The 25,867-nt window shown below is 32.1% G+C and overlaps 1 protein-coding gene across 1 annotated transcript in view; it reads left to right on the forward strand.

The window, feature by feature from the left end:
• The window catches only part of LOC142321355 (uncharacterized), a gene marked incomplete in the record, with an annotated part of 100,278 nt that overhangs the window by 62,371 nt on the left and 12,040 nt on the right, over positions 1-25,867 (forward strand). Inside the window, 4 exon segments of the mRNA XM_075359374.1 lie at positions 2,434-2,545; positions 5,258-5,385; positions 17,125-17,339; positions 25,649-25,775. Of these exon segments, the coding sequence (XP_075215489.1) occupies positions 2,434-2,545; positions 5,258-5,385; positions 17,125-17,339; positions 25,649-25,775 (582 nt within the window).

Below are 25,867 nucleotides of genomic sequence, written 5' to 3' on the forward strand. Positions count from 1 at the left end.
ACTTCATCACAAGTATGGGCTACAAACTGAATTGCCTGCATTAAATTTATACGTGCACTTTAACCATAGCCTAGGAAGTCATCTTTAGCTGTGGCTAAGGAATCTTTAGCTACGTCTTTAGCCATAGCCGAAGAAGTCGATGTATTTCCTACAATTTCTTTTAATATATAACATATTATTATACTATGTTGAATGTATTTTTAATTTTTTATATTTCCATTCAAGCAGTTGAATTTGAAACTTGTGTTTGATGGCAGAAACTCAATTTCAGTATTTTGTAGATCTACATTAGGATGAGCGGCACAGTTATCAATAAACAGGCAAATCATTCTTGATTGTTTTCTGTAACTCGTTGTCCCAAGCACTCAGCCGATCACAAAAAATTAGACTCGTCATCCAGGCTTTTTCATTAAAGTAGCAGTGCATAAAACCTCTCCATTCTAAACCACTTAAAACATCGTGGTTTACCTGCTTTACCGATAACAAGAAGTTTTAATTTGTCACTGCCAGACATATTCGTGCAACAAAGCACAGTAATTCGATCCATTGGTTTTTTGAGCCAGATAATGCGATGTGTTTGTAACAGAGAGACCAGTCCGGTGTAGCATGATAAAACAGGCGTTTTGTCTGTATTGTAGATGTCATCAGGTGAATATTTCTTCATTATTTCAGTAAGTTTAGAACTTTTCCATGATTTGGCTCTGTCAGTATTGACGCTTGCCTTTTCACCGTGAACTTTTTTTAATTTTATTTTAAGTCTCCATTTCCAATGTGACAACCAACTATCTGTTGCTTTGAAATTGGGACTGTGTCCCGATTATTTTGCAAGCTGTTCTGCTTTTTGTTTTAGCATCGGACGATTGACACTTACTCCTCGACTAGTAATGGTAGAAAACCATTCATTTAAAGCTTTCTCAACGAGTGAATTTTTTCCTTCACATTTTCTTTTTTGAGAAGTTCCTTCTCCTTCACGTTTGTTAGATCATTCACTGCAAAGAGTTTCTTCGCAGTTGTAAAAATCTACTGTAAAATCTGAGCTATTGTAGTTTTTGATGCTCCAAATTACCAATAAAACTGATATTTTAGAAGAAAAAGAAAGAAATGAATGAGGTAGTGGGCCTTATAAGCAGCTTTTTGGACCGTTAAACCGGCATAATTTTAAACACCCAATTAAATGGCTGCCTCAGTTAACCCCCCAATTAAACGGCTGCTCTGAATAACCAGTGGTCCTATTAACCAGAATCCACTGTATATGTATTCTTTTGATTATAGTATTCTATTGATTATCAGGGGACTTCTTCTTCAGTGCTATACCAGTTTGTTCAAAATTTTGCATCTAAACCTTAATGGCATGGACTGAGACTAACATGCCATTCTAAGGGATATTAAAGTGGTGTCAAAACAGCTTTTCAGCAACAATAAAACTATCACACTCTTTGTTCATTGCTGTAATCACAAATACATGCTGTTCACCTGTGCAATTCTCAGTCAGAACTATTTGATGTAGAAAGAAAAATCTGTTGTTTGTAAACAAATTATTTAAAGTACCCAAATTTTATCCAAAATAATTAATGTTTATAGTTGCCTATTGTAGTAGTTTGCCTAATTATCTAGGAAACAGTATATTTGCATGGTGCACTTAATATTCAAGAACATATGTCCTTAAACTTAAATTTATTCATTCTTTTGTGATTATGAACATACAAATTCTGTAGGTTAACACTTTAGATCATCTACACTTTCATCCTTGTAAATAACAGATAATTTACCATTAGTATTTTCTCGTGGTAGTATTTCTGTTTTTGATTACTACAAAGATTAACCCTTAATAAGTGCCAAACAAAGTACAGTGCATAAGGTTGTTTAACTTGAATGATCTGCAGGAATGAGTCTATTAAATCTGTATTTCACCAGTAAAAGTTAAATAAAGTCTAGTTTATCTGAAGTAGCCAAAAAAAATAAATAAAAAAATACAAACTATATTAAAAACCAGTTTCTGTATCAAATGATTTGATTGTAGGAATGTCATGATTAATGTGAGGAGGGGAACTGTTGTTAAATGATCATAGTTTCTTTTTATTTATTAATTATTGTTACTCGGCTAAATCAGACTCATTCAAATTATATTATACTACACTAATATTCACAATATTTTTTTTTTAAATTCATTTATTACATAGATTGAATGATAAAGTTGAGTTTTTTAATTAAATTTTAAACTACCTTAGGTTATAAGGTGTGCACTTAACTGTCTTCCACAGGACTCATTATTATTCTATTATCATGTATCTTTTCTTCACTAAAATGTTTCGGCTTTGTAACACAGCCAAAGGAAATTAATTAAAATAATTTAATACTTATAATTAATTATTTTTACTGTTATATAAAAAGAATTAAGAATTTTTATTTGTGTTTAAATGTACTTTTTAACAGATAATATAGATGTAGTACTGAGTGAGTGTGATGAAAATGGTGACGAATTATGGCGGGACTATTGCACCTTTAGATCTTCAGACGTTCACCACCAGTTTGCTATTGTTTGCCGGTAGTATTTTTAATCTATTTTTAGAATAGTCTGATATCATTTTCCTTTAAATACCGATTAAGTTATCTCCTTATTTACACCGTCTACCTTTTTACTTCTTATTCTCTGTATTCTGGGAATAAAAAGAAGTCAAAGATGTGTGTGGAGGAAGACATAAAATTAGTGAAATAAAAAGAATGCGAATTAGGATTATAAAAGATTTGTAAAAGAATTATCTAAAGTTTGGCTAAAAAAAAATGTATTATGCGAAAAAAAATGCATCTATGTTAAAGACCAGTTGCCACATCAAATGATTTTAAAGAGTGAATATTGGAAACGGTCGTAACTTTCTTTTTATTTATTATTATTGTTACATTGTTAAATATATCAAATTCATATTGTTCAGCTCTATTCTGATTTCTGTTAATTTATCTGTAATTTGACTTGTGTTATGGAAATTTATTACCTACAACTTATAAAAGAGGTATTCTTTAAGTTGTGCTGGACAGTATAAATTGGTTTCATTTATAATTTTATCCTTTCTCTTGGGATTACTTCGAATGATGACACTTATTTGGTTTTTATTTTTCTAAAATTCCAAAAAAATACTTGTCTTATTTTGTTTTATAGGAATTTTTTAATTGTCATCCTGATCCCTGTAGGGGAATTCCCGCCTTTTGATGATCAGTTAATGTTGTTTATCATTATTTTTTTATGCACACTTTATTGTAATCTCTACTAATGATTGTTTAACAATTGAAATGGCCGTAGATTCAAATTTTAAGTAACATCTTTTTGGAGCATAATCTTGTTTTCCAATTTAACTTCAGTATTTATTTTTCACATGTTACTTTAACTATTTATTTAAATTTATAAGGTAATCTTAATTTATTGATCGTTACTGCCGTTCAATACTGTTGTTGTCATATTTAAAAGGGATATCGCTAAAGTAAAGACTGCTGGAAAATTTCTCTCCTTAAGGTTGGCAAACCTGTGTATTTCATGGCCACACTAGTAATGTACACACTGCATTGTTGTCTGTAAGTTGTCGCGTTGTAGTATCTTTGATTACGTATGAGTTATTACGTTATATAGGAAAATCGATGTTACCGCCTACTGTGAAATACGTGGAGTCATTTGTTTTTTAAACCATATAAACATTAAGCCGGCTGAAATTCATAGGCAGTTGGTTGCTGTGTACAGTGATAATGTAATGAATGAAAGAAAATGTCCGAAAATGGGGTGAAAGACTTAGAAAGTGCACGATGAAAAACGTTTGGGGAGACCCTCGATAATCACTGAGGACTTGTTGAAACGCGTCGCTGATGAAATCAGAAAAGATTGTTGCTCAATGATTTCGGACTCGGCCCTTCTTTTTTCTGATGTTTCAAGAGTTGTTATCGGTCACATTGTTCATGACCATTTAGGCTTCAGATAGGTTTGTGCACATCGGGTGCCACATGTCTTAATGGAACGTAACAAAAAAATCCAAATGTGATCTGCTTTTGAACTTTTGATGCGCTTCACAGAAAAAGGGTTATGAGTTCCTTACTTCGGTTTTTACCGGCTATGAAACATGGATTTTGTATTACACGCCAGAGAGAAAACAGCAGTCAAGTGAATGGTATCATCCTCAATCACCATCCAGACAAACATAGGTCAAGCCACAGCCACTTGGACACAAACTGATTGTCACAGTCTTTTGGGATCGGTTTGGCATACTGCTGATTTGATTTCATGCCGCATGGAACGACTATAACAACAGAAGCCTACTGCAAAACTCTATGTAAGTTATGGTGCACCATTCAAAATCAGTGACATGGGCGGCTGACCGATGGCATCATCCTGCTGCATGATAATGCACGTCCACATGTTGCGGGTCCGACATGTGATTTACTGAAAACATTTGGATGGGAAATTTATGTATGATCATCCACCATGTAGTCTGGAGTTAGCTCCTTCTGATTACTATTTTTTTGGAAATTGAAAGAATTTTTGAGCGATAAGCGATTTGCAATTCACAAAAATTAAAAATGCTGTTAATCAGTGGCTAAATGGGCTGGTTGCAGAAGAATACAACGAGGGTATATTGAAGCTGGTGTATCGCTATGATAAATGTCTAAATTCATGTAGAGATTATATAAAGTAGTATAAGAGAAATAAAAAATATTTGTAACGTTTTCAGAATAAATTTTTCAGTCAAATAAATTCAAGTAAATTTTTAAGACTCTTTTGTCTCAAGTCTAGAGACAAGAAAGTTCTTGCCAGAAAAGTTTGGATATGTAAATGAAAATGAATCTAATTTCCTTTCTGATATAATAACATTATGCAATTCAGGTGAGAACATTCACCTGCAAGATCAGGTGATATTTCAAAAGTCAGTGGAAAGGAGAACTACCAAAAATTAGAGGGGTAATAATTTAACAGATTTTTAGAAAAAATTAAAAGTCAAATAAAATTAAAACTCTCTTGCTGTAGACAGGATAGCTATATATATTTTTGTCTATTCAAAAAGGAGGAGAGAAAAAGTGAGCTAGTGAAAGGAAAAGCTTCATTGTGAATTCATTGTTATTGGTACTTATAAATAATAGCAATTGTTATTTTACACAATTATGTGTAATAAAAAACAAACTAGCTGTACAATTTTAATATTTACAACAAATTTGAGATAAAAATTGTAGTATAAATTCTAACTCTTCCTTGAATTATTATGAATTTCTTTTTTTTTTTCAGGACACCTAAATATAGAAGCATAGACATTAATGAAAAGGTCTCTGTTAAAATGCAATTAGAACGAAAAAGTGATTCTGCCCGAAGTGAAGCAGTTGAATATACCTATAAACCTAGAGAAGATTATCAATGTGTGTACCTTTTAATTGTAAAATAATTATTGCTTTACTCCGTTCAATTGTATGTTTATAATTGTAACTTCTGCTTACTGGTGCGCTTATATATGTACAGCTGCTGTAGTGACTAATGCTTGTTTTTGAAATTTGTGTAACAATTTTAAACTTTATTGTTGTTAATAATAATATGAAATATTTAAGGCTATTATCTGCACGAGTCTAGTGGTAGTTTGTTGCATTTAGTTCTTGATTTCCTGTATTTTGATCTCAAATTTCTTCTTTGTTTTTGTTATGGTAACCTAGAATCATTTTGACAATCAAATATGAGATATTACTAATAATGAATCTGATTTTGATGAAGTGGATGATGATGACCGTTTTCATTTTAAAGATAAATGATGAGTGATGAGTGTTTCATTTTATTGATATAGTAGTTACTTTTGTTTGTGATAAATAAAAAGAAAGTTAAGTTTATCATTAATATGTTAATAATGGAAGAAATGTTTAATACATAATTATCATATTTAATGAATGCTAAAACTTAAAGACCTTTATTTATATATTTCTTTTCTGAAATTGATATTTATATAATTGATATATAATATATATACATATTAACTTAGCAAAGTCAATTCTTTTTTTATTATTGTATCTGTCCATATTCATATCTGTATACTAATTATGTCCAAGACAAAACTATAACACAATTTTTCACCAACAGTACAGAATCCAACAATGGTTTTTTTCTTATGCTTATTGTTTTGTTTTTTCATTTAATAGTGCTTTCAAGATTTTCCCTCATTGTCATTTAAAAAAAAAAATTAGTTTTAAAAATTACACATGAAACTCAAAACATAAAATTGTCAACATAATGTAAAAATATGTAGTCAAAAATAAAATATTTCCTGTGGCCACCAACATATACCGTTTAGTATTTATAAATATTCAATCTCTTATTTGGATACAAATTCAAAAGTATTAGAAATTGTAAAAGAATGTGATGATAATAAAAAATTAAATATTTAAAAAAAATATTATATATACAAGTGTAGACAAAAGTTTAGCTTGGTTAATGTACAGACAGAGTTTGGTAATGACTTTTTTATCAGGACTGCCATAGATAATAGCGCATTCATATAATTGTTAAAAAATTTAAATAATCTTGGTACAGTACTGTATGTGTGACTGGCACATGGAATATTTTATTTTTGACTACACATTTTTATGTTATGTTGACAATTCTATGTTTGGAGTTGGAGTGTAATTTATAAAACAAAATTTTTATTAACTGATGATGAGGGAAACCCTCGAAAGTGCTATTAGATGAAAAAACAATAAGCATAAGGTAAGAGGCATTGTTGAATTCTGTTCTGTGGTGGAAAATTGTGTTGTACTTTTGCTTTGGATATATATATATTAGATGGATGAAGTTGTATTACATACACAATATATATATATATATATATATATATATGTATATATATATATATATATATATATATATATATATATATATATATATATTATATATGTACAAGGGACATTAAAGAGACAAATTTTGATATAGAAAAAAAAAACTGTATTTTTACAGAATGAGACTTTTACTATTTCTCAACTTAATCCCCACCAATATTAATACACTTGTCCCAACAATGAACTAGTTTTTTTATATCTGATGCAAAGAAGTCTTTGTCTTGTTGTTTGAGCCACTTTCTCATAAATTCTTTGACCTCCTTGTTGCTGAACTTGTTTCCACTAATGCCACCTTGATTGGATCAAACAAATGAAAATCTGTCGGAGCCAAATCTGAATTGTGGCAGTATCTCTCAACCCATTTTTCCAATGGTTTCTTGGGTCATCTAAATGTTGTGAGATGAGGGCGAGCATTATCGTGTAGTAATATCACACCTTTTCTTTGAGATCCACAACATTTTTCTGTTATTGTTGCCTTTACTTTTTTCATTAGCATGTCTTGACTAGTAGACACTGTTTATTGTACGCTGATTTTCCAAATAATCATAAAAGATGACACCTTGGGCATCCCAAAAGACGGTCAACATGACTTTTCCTTTTGATGCTTGTGTTCTGAATTTGTTTCGGACAGGTGAGCTGGTGTGCTTCCATTCCATGATTTGTCTTTTGGACTCTGGTTCAAAATGGTGAACCAAAGTTTCATTTCATCAAGTTTGCGTGAAGCAATCTGAAAAAATGGTTGGATTTGTGGCAAAACAATCATGGATTTTTTACAGCGATAATGCACCTCCTCACACTTCATTGCTTGTTTGTCAATTTTTAGCCAAAAACAACACTGTAATGATACCTTAGCTACCACATTCACCAGACATGGCCACACGTGACTTTTTCTATTCCCAAAAATAAAGAGAACCTTAAAGGGCCATCATTTTACAAGCATAGATGAGATTAAAACCAAGTTAGTTGAAAGAGCTAAACACTATTCCAAAAGTGTTTTGGGGATTGGAAAAAGCGCTGGCATAAGTGTATAATATCTAATGGGGACTATTTTGAAGGGGGTAACATTGATGTAGATGAATAATTAAAATTTTTTCCAAAAAAAAAACAAAAATTCTCGTTACTTTTTCAGCACACCTCATGTATTATATATATATATATATATATTTATAATAAAATAAAATATGTATATAAAATAAATATGTAATGTAAGTATGGAAATAAAATAAAATTTAATATATAATAAAATATGTACATATAAAGCTCATGAATTTATTTATTTTATTTTTTCAAAATAATAAAAAACTAAAAATATAAGTTAACATTTTAATTGTGTTGGTAAATAAGAAAAATTTTTAACATATTTATTTATTTATTATCGTACTCTTAGGTTATGCCAGTGTATTAAGCAATGTTATTCTATCCAATAATATTTATGCGTAAATTTGAAGTGTTTTGAATATTAGAATATAATATGTCTCACCGACTTGCTTTCCCCATTTTATTCTAGAAAATTATTACTACATGTGCTGCAGTGTAGGATTAAATCATTGCAGCAATTTATGTCACAATAGCAGGTCGATAAATGAATGGATTTCCGTTGTGTATTTCATGATTGGGAACAACATTCATCTTGTTAAAATATAGAAAATAAATATGCTACAAGTTATCAAAAGTAAAAACTGCAGAGAAAAACTTAAAAACTTTCTTGTCGATAACATTTACATGTAATTGATAATATTACCATATAATGAAATTTACTTCATGAAGTAAATCAAACATTCTAATTTTTTAGATTACAGTCTAGTTGTTTTCATTTTTAGAATATTAATTATCGTTTAACAGAACAGCAAGGCCATTAATGTCTTCTCTTTCCATTATTACTCTGTTTGAAGTATAATCATTAGTGTAATTTTTTAAATTTACTATCATTGCAGTTATTTTCCTTTTATACTCTCTGCTCTTAAATTTTGTATTTATTTCAATTCTTATATAACTGACATAGCTTTACAGTTTTTTTTTGTTCTTTCTCTATCTTTATTTTTACTTTCAAGCATAAATATGTATTTCTAAAAAATATGGCTTTTTCAATGCATTCTATCCATAAAATTCCACGTTTAAGTCAGTTTAATTTTTTTATGTATAAAATCATACTACAGCATAAATTACAATGGATTCTGTATGAAATAATTTCATAATGTTACAAAAACAGAGTAGTAAATCTTTAAATGATTGTGTATATGGAAGTATAAAATATTCTGGTTTAATAGCACAGCCATTTATAAAATTTATGCATTTGGTAATAACATAAATAAAATATTGACAGTTGCTGTCACTTTTTGGAGTTGTAGTGGTCTCATTACTATGAGGCCCATTCAAATATAAACCAGAATTTGTTTACATAGCTTTATTGATATTAGATACAATTAAAAATAAATTGCCGTATTTTTCTATGTAGTTTGGTTTAACAAAAATATTTTTTCTTCACTGGATAGGTAGTGTTCAATTATGGAATCATGTGGATTATTTCTTTTTATCTAAGTGGTTTGTTATACTTAGATTGCTTCTTCTTCTTCTTAATTGTTATTCTTTATATTAAGAATATATTGTCTAGTTAGTTAAAATGTAATCTTTAACGAGTCAACATTCAAATTAAATTATTGTATAGTGTGTTTAAAATTAAATAATAATATTAAAACAATGATCTAAATATTAAAATAAAACATCTAATAATGTAAACTTTTCTTCATTTATTTGATGATCAGGCACATATGGTGTGATGAATTAGCCGCTCAATATACTGAGAGAAGATTCTCACAGGTAGCTTCCTGATCTCCTAATCAAAAAAACAAGCTAGCTGTCCCAATCATCAATTGTGCACGTAATGCTTGACTGCGGCATCTTCTTCAAATCTTTCCCCTTCTAAAGCTTCTTTCAGCAAACCAAACAGTGGAAATTACAAAGAGACTATTTTGGACTGTATAGTGGGTGTTCAAGAGATGTCCAATGAATTTTACTGAGTATTGCAAGTCTGAGCTTGTGGATGCAGCTGTGTGTTGTCGTGGATATGGAGGACATTGCAAATAAGTTGTTGGTGTCATTTGTTGTGATAAGGAGCCTGATGTCATTTACCAACTGGAACTAGTATGTCGGATTTATTGTTCTTCGTTCATGCCAGAAATCAATCAGCAGCACACATTTTGAGTCCCAAAACACAGTTGCCAGAACTTTTCCAGCTGACAAGTGTTTCTTTTGCCTTGATTGGTGGTCCCTCCCTACTTTTCCTCTTCTTCATACTTGTTCTCTTGCTTTCTAGGGTGTAGTGGTGGACCTGCGTTTCGACACGGATCACATTACAGTCCAAAATTTCCTCTCCTTCTGCCTCAAGTGTTTCTGAAACACTGACAGATGTTTTTCGAGACATTTCTTCTCTGTGTCTAGGTGGGAAGGCCTGTAACCCACCTTGCTGATACTTTGTTGTGCCCAAGAGTGTCTGACAACATTGAATACCTGACACTTATGCCTGCTTCTGATGCAATTTCAGTGATGTTTATGCTGCAGTCACCTTCCACAAGATTACAAACAGCCTGAATGTTGTCTTCATTGATGCTGGTCTGTGGACAACATTCATGATTTTCGTTCTCCACTGCTTCGTGGTCATTTTAAAATCTTTTGGCCCAATCAAACACTTGAGTTTTTGACAGGGTAGCATATTTGAACTGTGCTGGAATCGAGTCAAAATTTCAAAGGATTGAAAACCCTCATTGGTGAGAAATTGGATTATAATTGTTGCACAAAAGACAATGGTACCTTTTATTTAGAAAAAATGTTGCTGATGTGGGAATGTGATAGGTATGACTGGATAGGTCGGTTACTGCCCACACTTATCCAACTAATTATCTGTAGCACCCCACCACATTCATTGTTCTTCCTCAGTCGGGCAAAATTCTGGTTATAAATGACCCTCATATAACTTATTTAAATTCTCAGAAGTACTGCTTGCTGAAGAGGTTGTCAAAAGGGTTTGATTATTATATTAAAAAAAAGGTGCTGTGGGAAATTAAAACATTAAGTATATTAATCATTTTTACATACACAATATAAGTTCAGTATACATTATGTGCTTTTCTAAATAAACCTTATACTGTGCACTGTAGGAAATAATTGTGATAAATATGGATTTCTTTGATTTATCAGTTTAATTATAATTGTTTCAAAGGCCAGATTATAAAACCTTAAAGTGTAATTAGTTATCAGAAGCAAAAGAGTTGATGTTTAATTTTAATATTAATGGTAATTTTTTTTTAAATGTTGAAATAATAAATAATTTGGTGTTTATGTACAGAATAATTCAAAAAGGACCTCAAAAATAAATAATTTATTGAAATTTCTTACATATCTAGTTGTGGTCTCATTTCATAGAGAAAGCACATCAAGTTTGTCACCCAACATTCACTTTGGTTAGTTTGGCTTCCATTTGTAATGCGACATACATCCCACATGAAGTTTGATTTCATTCCAGCTTGTCGCTGAATGGTTTTGATGGCACATGGCACTTAATAACCTTGTAGTAGCCCTGAGAAGGATTGTTGTTGTTGATCGGCTTCAATGGCTCATAATTTATAACCTTGTGGTAGCCCTAAAAAGGGCCGTTTTTTGTGTTAGCTCTGAGAAGAACTGTTGGGTCCAGAAGCTGGTCTCCGACAAAATCGGGGAGTTGCAGTTTGTTCATTTAAATCAGATCGAGCTTCCCCTTAGCGGCAGTCGGGTCCCCTCTACAGCATGACAGTCGTGGCCCCCAGAGCCCTGTAGTGTCAGGTCGGCATCAGTCATCTTTCACTGGCGCAGTCGAGGCGGTCCTCCCCAAGCAATCCCACGCTGGGCTATCTCCTGCTGCTGAGAACATCGGCCAGGGCGATTGAAGCTCAGCAAGCTAAAGAAGGAAGGTAGCATCTGTGTTCAGTGGCTCCCTTGGTGGGTCGGCCAGGCCTGCTGCTCCGGCAGGGATGTTGGTGTCCGCCAGGAGGTCCCATGTTGAGGCAGCCAGGGAACTTCTTCTTCTTCTTGGTCTTCTCCAGGTGGTGGTCAACAATGAATTAAAAATTCACTCTCATGCGCGCTCTTTTATTGGAGTCTGAGAGTGGTGGGACGCAGTGCAGCTGTGTTGGAAGAACTGTGTGTCATCTGTGCAGTGGGAGTGAGGCTTGTACCAGTGTGTACATATACTGTGCTCCCGCTGACATCTTAGCTGCTACCGTTGTTGTCCGCCGATATTAAATTAGGCATATGTGTGGTAACAAGTTGTAGTCAGCAAGTCAGTATTCCCTCTGCAGGTGCAGGATTAATTCGAAGTCTTAGCTCAAGATCAGCAGGCAAAGGTGTTACATAAATCTGATCTTTAATAAATCTTCTACAAGAAAAATCTAGAAGGTTCAAATTGGGGGTGCAAGATGGCTATGCAATTGGACCTTCACAACTGATCCACCAACCTGGGAATCGAATATCAAGAAAATCTCAGACGTCTAGGCGGTAGTGAGTTGTACCCTGTCTTGCTGATAGTAATGGCATCCATCTTGGTCATCATCCAACTGAGGAATTAGAAAATTTTGAAGCGTGTCCAAATATACAATACCATTTAAGGTTGCTGTCTGCAAGATGAATGAGCCATACTATCATCTTTCTTTGCTTAGGGCACAATAAACATTGACCTTAGGGCTGTCATGAATGTACTACAAAGTTACATGAGGGTTTTCACTATCCTGTATTTGGTAGTTATGTGTGTTAACCTTGCCACTAATATGAAACGTTGACTCATCACTAAAAATTACATTGTCTAAAAATGTATCATTGTCTGCAATTCTATCCATCATTTCCACACAAAACTGCAGCCAAGAAGCTTTGTCTTCATCTGTAATGTATCGAACCACAGTTTGTTTGTGTTGCTTCAACTGCAATCATTTATGTAATATGCATCAAACAGTCGTTTGTGGAATGCCAGTTTCACATGATGCTTGTCAAATTGATTTCTTTGGATTACTTGCAAAACTTTCTCTGAGTTGTTCCACAGCAGCTTCAGGGATGCATGGGCGTCCTGGTGATTTTGTATGTTTAACAGAACAACCTATCTCAACAAAGGTTTTGTGCCAAGAGTAAATTGTATGTCTACTAGGGGCTCCGTACTGTGTCCTCTATGAAGATTAAGTTGAACTGCAGTTGCTGACTGCAAATTGTGAAACCAAAAAACAGAGTGAGGATGTTCTGCACCAGTAAATGTATTCATTTTTAAACAGCACTGGTGGTCAAATTCAGTACTATTGAACTAACTACATGAGTCAAAACTTGATGTGCTTTACCATGAAATGAGACCTCAATCAAATCTGTAAGTTGTCTAAATAAACTTTTATATGCTGTTAAAATTGTGAAGTCCTTTTTGAATCACTTTGTATTTATTCCTAATTTTTTCTTTAAAATTCTTGTTTTAGTATTTTGTGGCAAAAATTGCAAAAGAGAAAAGAAATAAACTCAGTTATACTGTTATTGTAATAAGTTTTCATAGAATTAAAGGTTTTTTCTGTGCACTACGGAATAGTAGGAGATGGGAATGTTTGTTTTTTGTTATCTGCATGGAATGGAGTTGGAATTATTCTTGAGTGGGTCCTTGATACACTCCATATCTTTTCTATCCCTGATTTTTAATTCACCAAACTTAAGTCATAATTTGTTAAAAAGTGTGCTGATGATTAGAAGGTTTGCTTAAAGGTGGTGTGATGGTCAGTTATATATTCCAAATGTAATAAATAAATTTTATTCTGATTGGAACATAAAAATACATCATATAGAAGATAAATTATTAATATAAAAACAAATTATAAGATAAATGTACATATGTGTTTAAAGTTCATATTAATTTTTTAAATACATGAAATAAAAACATATTTAAATGTTGAGATAAAAACAAATGCAAAAAAGATTGTTACAAAATAATTCACAATTCAAAAACTGCTATTGAAAATTATTTTATCTACCTGTTGAAAGGGATGCAAATAAATTTTGATTTTTTTTTTTTCAATTCAATATATTCAAAAATTTATCAACAGAATCGTATTCTTAAGACAAAATATTTTAATTAAAATTTAAATAAATTAATGGAAGGTTTTTCAGATAGTTTGGCAATTTATTAAAAATGGTAACAAAAGCATTCTAGGTCCCTTTCTTGTGAGCCAAAATATTGTGTTGAGTTACAAGAAAACATTTTCTTTGCCTTGTTTAAAGGTGATTGTCTTTTGTAAGAATAAATGACTGTTATTTTTAGCAAAGATTGCACATTAATAAATATAAACGCAAGGATAAGTTACCATTATTAAAATTTCCACAATATTATATATTTCTACTAGGATTATCATAATTCATTTGAGTGTTATTTTCTGTCTTTCCTAGCATTGTTACTCTAACATCTGTAGTTGACATATTTTGGAGTAGCCCCATTCTCAAAACTACTTTTAGCACTGACTCTTCCTTAGTTGGGATCTTTGAATGACATCACTAAGAAAAAAAACAGGTTTGGAGCAGCTTAACATTGTTATTTATTCGACAACCCCAACTCAGGAAGACTCGGTGCTAAAAGTAGCTTTGAGAATGGTGGTACTTTAAATCACCAAATGCATCTTCTATGAATATTGGAGTGACAATGTTATGAAAGGCAGAAAAAAACATTAAAACAATTTAGCTTGTTTAATTTTCTAAATATAGGTCTGCATGATTCATATTTATGGGGCACTAGATAATGATCTAACGGTCTATTTCTTTTCTTAAAAGCTTGTTCTGAGTTTTTGAAGGAGCCACAATAGATGATTGTACTTTGTAAGAAAATATACAATATGTCTGTAAAATGATAGTGGGGGTTATAGCTTTGGAACAAAACATTGTAGAGCAAATGCAAACATTGTAATGCTTCTCGGCATTAAATGAAAGAGAAACATTCTCCAAGTTTCTTACCTGTTCAGTAGTTTTTAATGTATGCTCCCTTAGTTGCCCTGAAAATGTCAAGACAATATTCAGTCTTGCCATACATATTAGAGAACATCCGGCCGGCGTGATAGAAGAAACAGCTTCAGTGATCCTTTCGTTTAAATGGTCCAGATTACAATCTTCAATGTAATACACTGTGTTTTGTATAATCCCAAAAATATAAATCCATGGGAGTAAGGTGTGGAGATCGTGGGGGCCAGGGAATCCACCCTTTTTGCCTGACCCATCGCTGAAGAAATATTACATTTAGAAAATCCTTCATGACTGCGGCAAAATGTGGAGGAGCTCTGTCCAATTGCAAAATGGAATTCTCTGGTATTTGGGTCTCAGCATACGCTTCTAACATATCCAGGAACGTGTTCCCAGTTATTGTTTTTTTCAGTAAAAAAGAAGGGACTAATAATTTTGTCTCCTTCACCAATCCACCATACATTCACTGTCACGCTGATGTTCAGTAACGGCATGCGTAGGTTTAGTACCTCATATATGAACATTATGCAGATTTACTCATCCAGAAACATGGAATGTTGCCTCATCATTGAAAATGAACTTATTTAAAAATTCATCATCCTGCTATAACCTATCCAAAATGTCTACAGCAAATTCAAATTGTTTCAGTTTGTCCTTAGGATAAAGCTGTAACGCCTGAATTTTGTACGCAGTGAAATGTAACTGTTTTTTTAACACATTGTGAACAGTTGTTTTAGGAATATCCAACTGTCTAGAACACTTCCGCACGGATTTCTTTGGGCTATGCAAGAAACTTATTCATACTGCATCAATCGTTTCATCAGATTTTGTTAGCTGTCCTGGACATGTTAGCTTTAATGGGCTGCCTATTTTTTGAGTTGTTTATCCCATTGCTGTATGTTATTTTCGTGCGGGAGGGGTTTTCATTATAAGCACAACGGTATTCACGCCTAACATGTGTAACTGACTTAAAGATAGCATGCCACAACCAACACACGTTGAACCTTCTTCATCAACTTCCTTCACACAATGCATATATACTAGCTTTTGCACACATAAACTTGGAGTGTTTCTCTTTCATTTAACGTATAGTACATCTCCATACAATGATTATTCTGAAGCTATAACCATTTAAAACCCCACTGTTATTTTACGGTCACAATAAATATTATATTATTTATGTAAATAATAAATATTTAATATTTAGCAATATTTAATACTAGCGACAAACTTAGCATTTCATTGAGGTGCTTTAAACAAAATAGTACAAATTGATCTTGTTACAAACAAAATACGCTACATAATTCCATTTCCATATCATATCTCTTGCACACTTTTCAGGCTTATGTGGCAGTATCATCAAGCAAAAAAAAACCCAGAAATTTTGCTTTGTGGGCAACAGAAATACTATTGTTATCATTAATGTGAATTGTAATCTCATGATCTGTGATGTTACATGTAAATGAGAACGAAAAATACAGTGATTTTATCCATATTTAAAGTTAGATGTTTACATTGGCGAATCATTTTTTGGACTGCGATATACAGTTTTTTATTCCTTTTAAATAGTTATCTTCAAATGTACTTATAGTTGTGTCTTCTGTGAGATGGTGTGCAATCATTAGTTCAAAATTTTGAAGGAGGTCATTAATAAAGAATAAAAAAACAAGCGGTTGTGAATGCTTTCCTAAGACACTCCACTTTCTACATCTTGAAGTGAGGACCTAAATTTTACATATATGTATTCTTATCAAAAGATTAAATTTCAACGTGCTGTTTATGTTTGGTAAGGTATGAATTTAACCGAGTGTAAGCAGCTCCTCTGATACCATAGCAACTTGGAAATTTTTTTTTTTCTACAGAATTTTCTAAAACCTGAAAAATGGCTGTCTGTAGACAATTTTTTCCACGTTGAAAATGTATGTCTGCATGGTATGATTTTCAAGAAAGTTAAATGTTGTTTTTTCAAAATAACTGGTTTTTTTGTTCTACATCACTTGTAATAAAAAAAATTACATTTAGAAAAAAAATTGATGTTTGTTAAAGTTTGTCGTTATTAAAGAATTTTTACTGCTCTTGCTTGCAATATTTGAATTTCACTATTGAGGCACAACTCTTCATACATATTATAGCGATGGAAAATACCATCTTGTTCTAACAGGTAAATGTCCATTGTGAATAATTACAAGCATGAAATAATATTTGTGCGATGTATTTTTTATTTTCGTTGTTTTTAATTTTGTAGTATTTTTAGGTCATTAAGTTGATTGTTATTTTCTGTTACAGTCCAAGTGACAGAGAATTTTAAACGAAGGCGTGTAGATGCCAGTCTCCCATCTGTAACATGGGATCCTGAAGTTCCTGCACAACAGTCGGTTGTTTCATCCACTACAGTTACAATCAGACCGAAGATAACACAGTTTGTTGATGTTACTGAACCTACTCCAGTTTCACAATATAATCAAAATATTCCTAATCCTATGTGGTCTGTGTTCGATTATGTAAGCATTATCATTTTTGTTTATTTTTAGTGTATTAACTTACAGTGTATTTAAATTATAGTTAGTATTTAAAATTTTTATTACCATATGAAATAAAGTACTTTGGATTTAACAAAAAATAAATGGTTAATAATGTGTAAATGGACTACTTGTAGGTTCAGTATTCCTCAGTCTAAAACATACATTCAACAGTTTGAGTGCAAAACAGCGTTCTTCTTCATTACAAAATATATTATTCATATAACATGTATATCAAAGACAAAAGTATGAAAACTGTTTACCACCAAGAGTACAGAATTCGATAATGCTTCTCACTTATTGCTTATTATTTTTTTCTAATAGTGCTCTCGAGGTTTTCCCTCATCATCAGTTAAACTTTTTCTTCCAAATCACACATTAAATTCAAACCATTCAAATTATAACCTATGCTGTCATAAACATTAAAAAAAATATAAAATTAAACATTTTTTTTATTTTGTGGCTAGCCACATGTACAGTACTGTACTGAACTTATTTGAATTTATTATTTTTATGATATATTATTATTTGACTACATATTTTTATATGTTATAATTTTAATGGTTTGAATTTAATGTGTGATATGGAAGAAAAAGTTTAACTGATGATGAGGGAAAACCTTGAAAGCACTATTAGAAAAAAATAATAAGTGTAAGGTAAGAAGCATTATCGAATTCTGTACTCTTGGTGGTAAATGGTTTTTATACCATTTTGTCTTTGAGATATCGGTAGAGAGGGGAATATGGACAAATACAATAACAAAAGAATTGTTTTTGCTAAGTTAGTATATATATATATATATATATATATATATAACATAAATATTAAGATTTTTTTTTTTTGTCTTCAGTCATTTGACTGGTTTGATGCAGCTATCCAAGATTCCCTATCTAGTGCTAGTCGTTTCATTTCAGTATACCCTCTATATCCTACATCCCTAACAATTTGTTTTACATATTCCAAACGTGGCCTGCCTCCACAATTTTTTCCTTCTACCTGTCCTTCCAATATCAAAGCGACTATTCCAGGATGCCTTAGTATGTGGCCTATAAGTCTGTCTCTTCTTTTAACTATATTTTTCCAAATGCTTCTTTCTTCATCTATTTGCCGCAATACCTCTTCATTTGTCACTTTATCCACCCATCTGATTTTTAACATTCTCCTATAGCACCGCATTTCAAAAGCTTCTAATCTTTTCTTCTCAGATACTCCGATCGTCCAAGTATCACTTCTATATAAAGCGACACTCCAAACATGCACTTTCAAAAATCTTTTCCTGACATTTAAATTAATTTTTGATGTAAACAAATTATATTTCTTACTGAAGGCTCGTTTAGCTTGTGCTATTCGGCATTTTATATCGCTCCTGCTTCGTCCATCTTTAGTAATTCTACTTCCCAAATAACAAAATTCTTCTACCTCCATAATCTTTTCTCCTCCTATTTTCACATTCAGTGGTCCATCTTTGTTATTTCTACTGCATTTCATTACTTTTGTTTTGTTCTTGTTTATTTTCATGCGATAGTTCTTGCGTAGGACTTCATCTATGCCGTTCATTGTTTCTTCTAAATCCTTTATACTCTCGGCTAGAATTACTATATCATCGGCAAATCGTAGCATCTTTATCTTTTCACCTTGTACTGTTACTCCGAATCTAAATTGTTCTTTAACATCATTAACTGCTAGTTTCATGTAAAGATTAAGAAGTAACGGAGACAGGGAACATCCTTGTCGGACTCCTTTCTTATTACGGCTTCTTTCTTATGTTCTTCAATTGTTACTGTTGCTGTTTGGTTTCTGTACATGTTAGCAATTGTTCTTCTATCTCTGTATTTAACCCTAATTTTTTTAAAATGCTGAACATTTTATTCCAGTCTACGTTATCGAATGCCTTTTCTAGGTCTATAAACGCCAAGTATGTCGGTTTGTTTTTCTTTAATCTTCCTTCTACTATTATCTGAGGCCTAAAATTGCTTCCCTTGTCCCTATACTTTTCCTGAAACCAAATTGGTCTTCTCCTAACACTTCCTCCACTCTCCTCTCAATTCTTCTGTATAGAATTCTAGTTAAGATTTTTGATGCATGACTAGTTAAACTAATTGTTCTGTATTCTTCACATTTATCTGCCCCTGCTTTCTTTGGTATCATTACTATAACACTTTTTTTGAAGTCTGACGTAAATTCCCCTTTTTCATAAATATTACACACCAGTTTGTATAATCTATCAATCGCTTCCTCACCTGCACTGCGCAGTAATTCTATAGGTATTCCAGTAATATTAAGATAAAGAAATTATTTATAAATATAATGCATATATTTCTTCATTTTATGAAATAAATTAAAAATAATAAAACTTCATTTATTCAAACATTTATATGTGAATCTGGCCTAAAAAAAATATCTTAGGAAAGCTACCTTTCTTAAGGATTCACATTACTCATTCTCATTTGAAATGAATACATATTTAACAGCATAAAGTCTAGTATTATGTTACATTCAATGGTAGAAATAGAATTAAACAAGGAAATGTATTGAAAAAAATATATAAATTAATTATTTATCTTGAAAATTACCTTTTTAGTTTCAGAAGTGGGCTTGTTCTCATTTAAGTTTGCCTACGTACATTCATGTGCAGTTAAATATTAAATGTATAAAACCAAGTAATTTTAATATTCTTGGCAAGAAAGTAATCTCAGTTCCCACAAATAGGTAGCTTTATGTTTGTTTTAAAAGACGTCTGTCAGTTATGATATTTTTCTTTTATCAATTGATAGCTGTCATTTACCATACTTTAGAAGCAAATTGCGCATAATTTCATTTGCTTCTGTTAGTTTATGATCAATTTTTGGAGTGCAAAAACATATATTTTTGACATATTTTCCATTTTTATTTCCATAAAGGCAAGATAGCTACTGAGGCTCACAAAGAGATATATGAAATTTTTTTATGTTGATTGCCTAACAGAATTGGTTTAAAAAGTCCCATTTTGGAGTTTTCACTCAATAACCAACATTCTGTCAACCTACTGAAGTCAATGAAGACAAGATCAAAGCCATAATAAAATTGAATCGTCATATAACTGTGTAAGAGATTGCAGAGAGGTTAAATATGTCCTGCATCATTCACAATACTTGGAAATCACATCAAATTTCTTGGATTCTTGGTTAAGAAGTTTGATATGTGCGACTTGAAAGGGATTTACTTATCAAAATTAGTCAACGTTGGTGATATGCATCTCAAATATGATGAAGTCAATCCTTTTTTGAAACAAATGATCACTAGTGATGAAAAATGGATCGTCTAAAAAAATATCAATTGAAAATGATCATGGTCCAATCATGATGAACCAGTACAAGCCACATCAAAAACTGAATTGCATCAAAAAAAGATAATGCTATGAATTTGGTAGGATTAAAAAGATGTTGTGAAAAAATTTTAACTTGATGCAGATAAAATTACATCGTTTTTAATTTTATTGTTTAAAAACTCATCAATAGAATAATATTGTTCCCATAAAAAAATCTTTTAATTGAATTTTAAATAAATTGGTGGGAAATTTTTCATATAGTTTGGCGATTTATTAAAATTGGCAACAGAGACATAAGTAAGCCCTTTCTTGTAAGCATAAGTATTGTGTTGAGTTGTACAAAAACAGCTCTGTTGTTTGTTTTGGTAAAGGTAGATGTTATTTTGTAACAATAAGTACCCATTGTTTTTGGCAAAAAAGTATAAATATGAACACAAGGATAAGTTTACACGTTTAATTTTCTAATATAGGTCTACATGATTCTTATGGGTGTCAGATAATGATTTAATATCCCATTTTTATTTCTTAAAAACTAATTCTTATTTTTTGAGTAGAATTGAGATATTATATTTACATCTCTGTGTGCATTGTGGTGTATAAATTCAAACATGAGTGGAGAGAGTATGCAACTCTTCTGTTCAGTATGCCTTTTAATCATTAATTTTCTAATATTTTTAAAGTAGTAACATTTTATCACTTTATTATTTTATCGAAAGTGTGAATAGAAAACAATTGTTATAGAGAATAATGAGCTAATAGATGGCAGAAATATATAGAATTGTTCAGAGAAAAAAATTATCTGATTAAGTATTAAAAGAAGAGAAAAAATGATTATAATTTCATTGGAGACTATTCTACGATCAGAATTTGATAATTTGATAAAGCTGTAAAAAATTTAATTAAAGTTAAGCAGTACAAATTGATATACGTCTGAATCACTTTGCTGTTAAGAGAAGAGTAGGGTAGAATAAGTTTTGTACATTAGTATGCGACGTTTATGAGCCTGGAGAAATACCCTTAGATTTTAAAAAAGAGTGCAATTGTTAGCCATAAAAGAGAAATCAGGAACAAAGAAATGTTAGAATTATCAGGAGGAATAAGACCAAAGAGGTTGAAATATTTCTTTCCAATGATTTCCAGATTTTGAATGTTTTTCAGAACATTGGCTGACCACTTCAGAGGCTACTCTGAGCTTGGTAATTTCAAGCTTGCTGAAGCTTTCTATAGAACTTCTCACAAAAACGGTGGAGTCTCAGTTTTTGTTAAAGTCTACCTTTACAATAAAATTGAATTTTGCTGTATATTCATTGTGTTTCTATAAATTACGGAGGCAGAGAGGTACGTCAGATAATTTACAGTTCTGGTAGAAATAAAGCCATGGGTTTCAGTGGAATCACAGTGGAACTCCTTGTTCATTTTTTTGGAATTTGTGTTGGTACTTTGACTAGAATTTTTAATAGCATTCTCTTTGCTGGGTATTCCCTTGTTTGCTAGAAAAGTGTTCTAAAGTTGTTGTTTAAAGGTGGTGACAAGGATCACACTGTGAACTCCTCTTATAGGCCTTTAATGCTCCTGCCAGTTATTGGAAAAGTTTTTGAGAAGGTATCGTCATATTACTGATAGATTGAATTCTAGAAAGTTTTTGATGGATGATCAGTATGGTTTTCGCCCAGCAGGGGCACAGAAGATACTATTCCTAAGGTTATGAACATTGTTTCTTGCGTAAGTGTGTCAGAGTCTTTTTTGGATATATCAGGGGTTTTTAATAATTTATAGTGGCTCTCTTTCCTGTTTTAGCTGCAAAAGCATGATTGCATGCAGAATGAGCTGATTGTGTTATTTCAGCAATTGAGACATTATTCTTCGAGATAGTGTCTCAGAAGTAGGAAAGACGCTATCTAAAGGTTGTTCACAGAGTAGTGTTTTAGGACCCCTACTCTGCGTTGCTTTTGATTTGATTTTGAGTTGATTTGATTTTTTGATGCGGTTGATGTTACCCAGTGGTTGCTGTGCAAGATACGCCATTTGTAGAGTTTTTAACGTAAGATGATATTTAGCCCAGACAAAACAACTGTGATATTGCTCAAGGGCAAACTAGCTGTTACATGATGACCTTGTGTATCAATGACAGGTCATTGAATTAGGTATGTCTTGTTGCTGAAGTATTTAAATGTTATCCTTGATGTGAATTTTTAATTCAAGGAACATTTTCAATATGCTGCTAAAAAGGCTTGATTTGCTTTCTTTGGTTTTCGTAGAGCAGTTCACCCCAATTGGGGGCTTAATTTCAGAACCATGCATGTACTATGTATGGGTGTGTGCAAAACTATAATTCTGTATGTTGCACCTGTCTGGGCTCATCAAATGAGGTACAAATGTTATAGGAATATTTTGTTGAAAGCCCAGGATCTCTTATTGTTAACTGTGACTGGTGCCTATAGGATTTTCTCTTGAGAGGTGGCCATGTTATTTCTAGTATTAAACCCATTGATATCCTTGTGACTGAGCAACAATTACGTTATGATGCTAAGAAGTTAGGGCAACTTACTTTTGGGCGTATGAAAGAAATAGATGATCATGATTTCTATTTATGGCAGGTCACATGAACTGAATTACCCGATGGCCTTAACACGCATGGTATTTTTCCTGATGTGAGAAGTATGCAGGTAGTTGGTAGAGTTCCCCCGATTAGCATATTTTTCTGGACATGGTGCTTTCAAAATAGGTTGGCCAGATTATGTTTGATTAGTTCAGGGTTATGTCCAGAGTGCAGGGCAATTGATGTTGTCTTGTATGTCTGCCCCAGGTATGAAGCTGAACTTACCAAAGTAGCTTGAGAGCTTGCAAGGATCAATTGTGGTTTTGATTGCAAGTTAACTGGAAAACCGAAAGGGAGTGGAATATAGTTGCTATCTTTCTCAGATTCTTAGCCCTGTGGAGGTAGGCTGAGGGGGTCTGATGTTATAGAAGTATAGATAAAATAGCAACCTGGGTGGGTAGGGGCTCACCTGGGTGCTTACTCACCAAGGTAGGTGTTTTGGCATCAAGTCCCTGTTAGTTGAGATATTCACTATTAGGATGAGATGGATGTGTGGAGAACTCTGTGATGGTGCTATGTTGTGGGAGGATGTAGGTTATTCATTCTGAAAGTGCCCACAAGGGGGTGATAACGTCTCCTTGTGGGCACTGGAGGCCTTCAGGGGGATGGTAGAAGACCACAGAAAACTGGGGATATTCAGGCAGTCTAGGAAGGCGATGGCTGATTAAAAAAAGACAAAAATTATGTTTTCCTGATATTTCAAACTAAAATTAAATACCTACTACACTAGAACAAAAAATGAAAGGGATACTTACATTTTATGATAAAAAATGATTGTATTCAAATTACTTTAACTTTGCAATCAAGATGCTTAGAGACGAATAAAAAAATATTAAAGCTTGAATACTCTACTTTTTGACTGTATACTTCAGATTTCAAAAATCATAAAATTAAAAAAAAATCAGTGAGAAGAAAAGTTTTAAAAATTTGAAAGTTTTTCTTCCTGTTTGATCGATTGCGTGGGGGAAATGAAATTTTTTCAGTAAACTGCATTAAAATTGTTTAAAAGCTTAAGACTGTAGCTTTAATTTCTTTCTTTGTATGTCTACGATTTTTTTGAACTGAAATATTCCACTTTAAAGAGAAAAGGTCAATTTTTTTTTTAAAGAGAAAGTAATTTTAATAAACATCTTCCAAATATGATGAAATATTTGTTTTAATTGCTCTCATTTAAAATGTAAGTTCCAACTCAGAAATAGGATATGCTACGACTAAAAACAATAATTGTAATTGCTGTATTTAAGAGCGCATCTTAAAAACAGCAATTACAATTATTATTTTTTGCAGATGGTAAGTTTAAAAATTTTGGGCGGTGCTAGAAACCTTTTGAGGTAGGCCCGGTGAATGCACTTACACGAATCAGTTAATTTGATAGTTGAGCGTTGTAAGTTATGGTAGGTGATCATGGCTGGAAGAAGCCATACGAAGACGATAGTAGATTATGTAAATAATCTACTATCGGAAATGTCTATTGAGGCATTTGCATCAGTGGCATCCTGACAAGCCAAACTGATGACTGTGTTGCCTTATCAAGTTTACAGGGTCTAAAAGACGACCTTCGGTAAAGCCCATCAGGGCTAGGAACAGAGGGGGTAGTGTTGTGACTAGGATCGTCACAAGGTGGGTGTCTCTCCTTCAGGGGTCAGGATGTATATTCACAAAAGAAATTAATTTTGAGTGCTGTGAAATTTGATATCGATGGTAATTTATAGATGGATCTTTTGGTTCTTTTAAAATTTTTCTGCATAATCTTTCTTTATCGGAAACTTTTTTTAAAATGACTAATTATTCAATGTTATAATGTGAAGTAATTTTAACGTTAACTTCCTAGATAATTCTTGTGATAAAATGATCTATTAACTCGGTTCGATGTAGCAGATCTAAATATTTTGATCTACCAGCATTCCAGAATTACAAGTACATTAATCAGGTAAATTATTGTTGGCTAACGTACTAATACGCATTAAAAATAATTCTCAGTAAAGGCTTCTTAATTATGAATTATTTTGTGGTAATTTTTTTGTAATTTAATGTATTTATTTAACATTATTTCATGTGTTTATATTAAAATAACTAACATGAACTTTGAAGATAAGAATTTTTATCTTATAATTTGTTTCATAATTTATCTTATACTATCATGAATGACAGTTTATACCATAGAATGTTTTTTTATGTCCGATCAGAATAAAAAAAAAATTTATTATTGATCAACCATCTGTTTAATATCTCGGCATTAACAAATATAAAAATCAGTTGACAGTTGTAACAGTACATTATAATTGAGAAGAGCTCTAATTCAAAAGAATGTTTTTTTGCTAGGAAACTTGAAGTAGGAAAAGACCATCAGGTTTTATGTAATATTTTTATGCATTTTTATTTCAGGTACTGTTTGATGACTTCCCAACATCTGGTGAACTGATGTCTGCTGAACCAAGTGCTTCATCCATAACCAAAATTTTACAGGAATTACCTACACCAGATATTGAACGTAGTGAAGTTTTCGACTCTGGTAAACAAAATTCTATTATGTGTATAGAATTTAGATCTTCTGTTATTTTGTAACTCAACATTTTCTTATCTTTTATAATTTTTTATTATGGT

Source organism: Lycorma delicatula, chromosome 3, assembly GCF_047948215.1.
Source record: "Lycorma delicatula isolate Av1 chromosome 3, ASM4794821v1, whole genome shotgun sequence".
Lineage (NCBI taxonomy): Eukaryota > Metazoa > Arthropoda > Insecta > Hemiptera > Fulgoridae > Lycorma > Lycorma delicatula.